The sequence below is a fragment of the Tupaia chinensis genome, unplaced genomic scaffold, assembly GCF_000334495.1.
Source record: "Tupaia chinensis unplaced genomic scaffold, TupChi_1.0 Scaffold144171_2, whole genome shotgun sequence".
Taxonomy (NCBI): domain Eukaryota; kingdom Metazoa; phylum Chordata; class Mammalia; order Scandentia; family Tupaiidae; genus Tupaia; species Tupaia belangeri.
The window spans coordinates 888831-893383 of record NW_006204028.1 but is presented as its reverse complement, the minus strand read 5'-3'; the positions used below and the strand labels follow the sequence as shown (position 1 = coordinate 893383).

The window sequence follows — 4553 nt, the reverse complement described above, 5'->3', positions numbered from 1 at the left end:
ACGTCGTCGTCGCCCTCCACGCAAGGCGCTGACATGCTCTGCAGGCCCACGCACTCGGTGCACGGCTTGCACGGCTCGGTGGCGCTCACCACGTCGGAGAATGTGACGCCTGTAGGCAGAGGGGCGGGCGGGGAAGCAGCCGGCATGGAATTTAGTCACCTGCGCTTTGGGCACTGGGGACACAGCGGTCGGTCGGAGTTACTCCCTTCCCCGCGGCCTGGCTGGGCGGGGACCGTCTCATTTAGCCACGCCCCCTTTCCCCTAGGTTCCCCTTTTCCAGCCGGCGAGATCCTGTCCCAGCCCACGTGAAAGGGGAAAGAGGGCAGGGAACCAGGAGCCCCATCCTCCAGGCCCCAGATGCACAGGCCCTGAGAGTTCACCGGATAAGCCAGCTGGTGCCGGTAAATTTCTTGGCAAATTCTCTTAGAGGGTTCCCAGCCCTGTACCTTGTTCCCAGCATAATTAAGGAATAATCCGAGCGTGGTTGCCACCCAGCCCTCCCCGCAGGCCAGAGCTGGGCTGTGAACTCAGTCCAGGCAGGCAGCCTTCCACTAGGGAGCCTCCCCTTCAGCAGCCCTTCGGTTGCTCTCCACGCAGGTGGTGGGTCAGGTGCGGCCAGAATGGGAGTGATGAGGGTTAAAGAGAACTTCCCACCCATGGCGCTACCCCACGCTGCTGAAGGGCTTGGCTCTTGAGGGTGGGGTGAACTCTGGGCAAGAGGGTTCAGGCACAGCAAGAAAGCTGGAAGGACCTGCACCTACAGTCCTCTGCCTTTCAGTAGCAGAGGGGAGATTTCCGAACTCATTCTTAGCTCATGCTTTTTTTTAAAAAAAGAATTTTTTATTAAATTTTATTTATTATTTTGGTTTTAATTTGCTGTAGGGCACATGTGCTCACCAGAGAGACAGAGAGGGGTAGAGAGAGAGAAAGTGAGAAAGGGAGCTGACAAGTGCAGGACTCAAACCAGGGTCAGCCATGTGGGAGTCCAGCGCTTTAACCACCACTTTCTTAATTAATGGATGTGAATTCCAGAATAAAGGGAGGAAGGTAGGAGTGCCAGAGTCCTAGTTTCCTTGTGCAGGGAGGAGGGAGGTGCAGAGCCAGATCCTTCGTCACCCCTTCCAGCCCAGATGGAGAACATTGTCCATCTGAATCCAAATCCAGGTGGACCTGGCCTTGCTCCAGGGCAGGAGGAGCATGGATCTGGGAAGGAGCACCAGAGAAGGGGGAACTGTTCTGAATGTGGAAGCTGAAGCAGAAAGTCTAGAGGGGCATGGAAGGGAAACTGAGCCTTGCTGTGCCATCCAATCTCAACCTTCTCTAAAGAAATCAATAGCCCGGACCAGCAGGTGACATGAGTTAAGGCGCTGGACTCCCCCATGGCTGGCCACAGGTCCTGGACCTGGCAGCTTGAAACTCATGCCAGGCCTATGTGCGTGCATGCCCAGAATCCCAGGAGGAGAGTAGAGGAGAAGGGATTGCTGTGTGGCCATCCCTCTTGGGGGAGTGGTTTTTCTCCTTTTCTCTGGCAAGTACATGTGACCTTATGGCAAAATTCTCCCTCTCTCTCAAAAATAATAATAATAATAATAATGTCAAGAGACAAGATGAAGTCCAGGGCCTTTATCTGTGGGGACAGGGAGGGGACGAACAAGGTAAAGGCAGAGAAAAGTGCAAGGGGGCAAATGTGGCAGCAGGACAGGGAAGAAAAGACCCCGGAGAAGGACCTGGAGGGAGACTTGGATCTCAGATCAGTTCTGAGAGATGGACCCTGTGTTTCTCTTCCTAGGGAACAGAAGGATCTGCACTCAAGACCCCACTTCCATCACTTAGTGGTGTGATTCTGGGTGTTTTACTTAAATTTCTGAGTTCTTTTTCCTTTTTCTTTAAAACAGGAACAATACCTCCACTCAGAGGGTTGTGGTGAGGAATAAATGAAATTGAGCCATAAAGCACTTGACCCAGCCTTAAAGGCTGGGCCCCATGGGGTGGGCAGTGACACGTGCAGTGAGCTTCGGTGACAGGGACACAGACAGTAGAAAGGACTTCCGAACATAAACAGCTGAGGCAGAATGTCCGATCTATACACACAAGAGGGTCCTCTCTGGCTGGCATGTGGCAGGGGTGGGTCTAGTCACACTGGAGGGGAAGAGGAAAGCCCTGCTCATGGGAAAACACAGAAAATTAGCAGAAAATTCCTGGGAGAGGGTTTTAGGTGGTGTGAAAAATGTGGTCTTTTTTGGCAGAGAATGAAGGCAGGAGCTTAATAGGTTTCCTTGTGGAAACATTTTGAGGATAGAGGGAAAGTCCGCTGGGGTCTCCATCCCATAAAGTGGGCTTGTAAAGGCAGCCTGTTAACGCAGCTGGAGGCGGGGAGGGGAAGGGAGGAAGTGGGAAGGAAGGTTCCTTCAGCCACCTCAGAGCTGCTCCTGCTCCTGTCTCCCCTCCCTTCTGTAAGACTCGAACTTCCCTCTCTTGGGCTACTCCATCCTACCTCTGGTGAAGACCCTTTGACAGAAAGGTGAGGGGGCCTGCCCTGGGTGATGTAGGGCCAGTGAGGAGAGACATGGGCTGGAGTCTAGGAATTGAGAGAGGCAGAGCTTGGAAGCTCCAGCATGGCTGATGGCTGACCAAGTTGCCTTGGCACAGAAACCCTATTAGGCCAGGGCCAGAGAAGGTTGCCAGATGGCAAAGGCATTATAGAATGTCCAGCCTTTCCACCCAGGCCCAGGCATCCCTCTGCTGGGGCATGGGGTTATACCAGCAGTCTCCAACCTGTTTGGCGCCAGGGACTGGTTTTGTGGAAGACAATTTTTCCACAGACTTGGGGTAGGGGTTCAGGATGATTCAAGCACATTACATTTATTGTGCACTTTATTTCTATTATTATTACATTGTAATATATAATGAAATAATTACACAACTCACCATAATGCGGTATGTGCAGCCACTCCCCAGTGCTAGCATCACTGCCTCAGCTCCACCTCAGATTAGATTCTCCTAAGAAGCACACAACCTAGATCCCTGGCATATGCAGTTCACAGTAGGGTTTGGGCTGCTATGAGAGTCTAACGCTGCTGCGGATCTGATAGGAGGTGAAGCTTAGGTGGTGACAGGAGTGACAGGAAGTAATGGGGAGTGACTGTAAATACAGATGAAGCTTAGTTTTCTTGCTTGCCTGCCACTCACCTGCTGTGTAGCCTGATTCCTAATAGGCCATGAGGACCAGTACCGGTCCATGGCCTAGGGGTTGGGGAACCTGTGGGTTATAGGATCCACAAGCGTGGAGATGAGAAAAGTGTGTTCAATGGACCGACCAGGGCATGGGACGTGCAGAGATAAGATTAGGTGGGCAGGTGGCTCAGAGTACCCAGACCTGTACCCTTTTTCCTAGTGGGATTAAAGAATAATCTGAAAATGGTTCCCACCAGCCCTCCGGGTGGACATTGTTTCAGAAGAAGGGGGCACTGAGCCCATGGTCTGAAGGTAGCAACTGAGAACTGGGGTATTCTGCAGAGATGGAAACTCCTGACTCAGAAACACATAGAATACTACCCTGACCAGAACAAGGCTGAGGCCAGGGGCCCAGATGCCTCAGTCATCCACCAGCCTTGGAAGATGGGGCTCTCTCACCTCCCAAAGGCATCCCAAGCAAGAATGGCCACCGCCTCATCTCACTCCCTCCACCCCAGCTCACCCTATAGTAAGGGTATCTTAGAGTGTTCCACTCCTTCCCTGCTGCCTTTAGAAACCTTGCTTCCTTGGTCAAAGCTGGAGAACAGTTGGCCTGGGGGGAGGGGTAGCCACACCCTCCGGATCCCCCAAGGTCAGTCTCCAGGGCAGCCAGGATTTGATCTTCCCTCCCCTCCCCCCAACACACTGGGTAAGCGGCAGCCATTGATTTTGCAGTGCGGATGGTATTTTTAGCTGGTCTTAGCATCAGCTATTCCTCCCTGCCTGTCCATACTCTTCCACCAACCTCTTTGCTTGGGGGCTGGGAAGGGGCACCCCCTGGGGATCTCCCATTAGGTCCCCCTCCTCCCTCTGCATACTTCCTTAATCTATTCTTGGCTTCTATGCCTCTTATACTGGGTCAGACCCACTTCTGGTGAGCAGGGGACCCTGAGGAGGCAGAGCACTTATGAGGCCTCTACTGGGCATGCTCCCAACCACCCCCACCCCTTCCTTCCATTCCATTCTCCTTCCTGCCCGCCACCCAGTACTCACTATCCAGGCAGGGCTCACACACTGTCTGGTTGGCTCCACAAGGCTGGGTCACGCCTTCACCCAGGTTGCAGGCTTTGCAGCACTCGCCACTGTGGGTGTACAGGTCCGTGGGGCATGGCTCCTTGGCACCTCCTAGGGACAGCTGAGTTGGGGAAGATCAGAGGGTCAGGCTGGCAAAAGAGGGGGGATGTCTTCAGAGGGATCAAACACCCCCTCCTAATGCTTCTATTGGAACCACCTGGGCTGGGATGAGCTCACCAGGGAGGCAGCAGGCACATCAAAGCTGGGGAAGAAAGCCTGGGGGGAACACTGCCCCCCCCACCTCC

At 53.6% G+C, this 4553-nt stretch overlaps 1 protein-coding gene across 1 annotated transcript in view; it reads right to left on the bottom strand.

Annotated features, from left to right (window-relative positions):
• NGFR (nerve growth factor receptor) overlaps nt 1–4553 on the bottom strand; it is a 24812-nt gene that overhangs the window by 10961 nt on the left and 9298 nt on the right. The window contains exons 2-3 of the mRNA XM_006166171.1: nt 4228–4369; nt 1–109 (exon numbers count right to left, since the gene is read on the bottom strand). Coding sequence (XP_006166233.1) covers nt 1–109; nt 4228–4369 — 251 coding nt within the window. The remainder of the gene's footprint in view (nt 110–4227; nt 4370–4553) is intronic.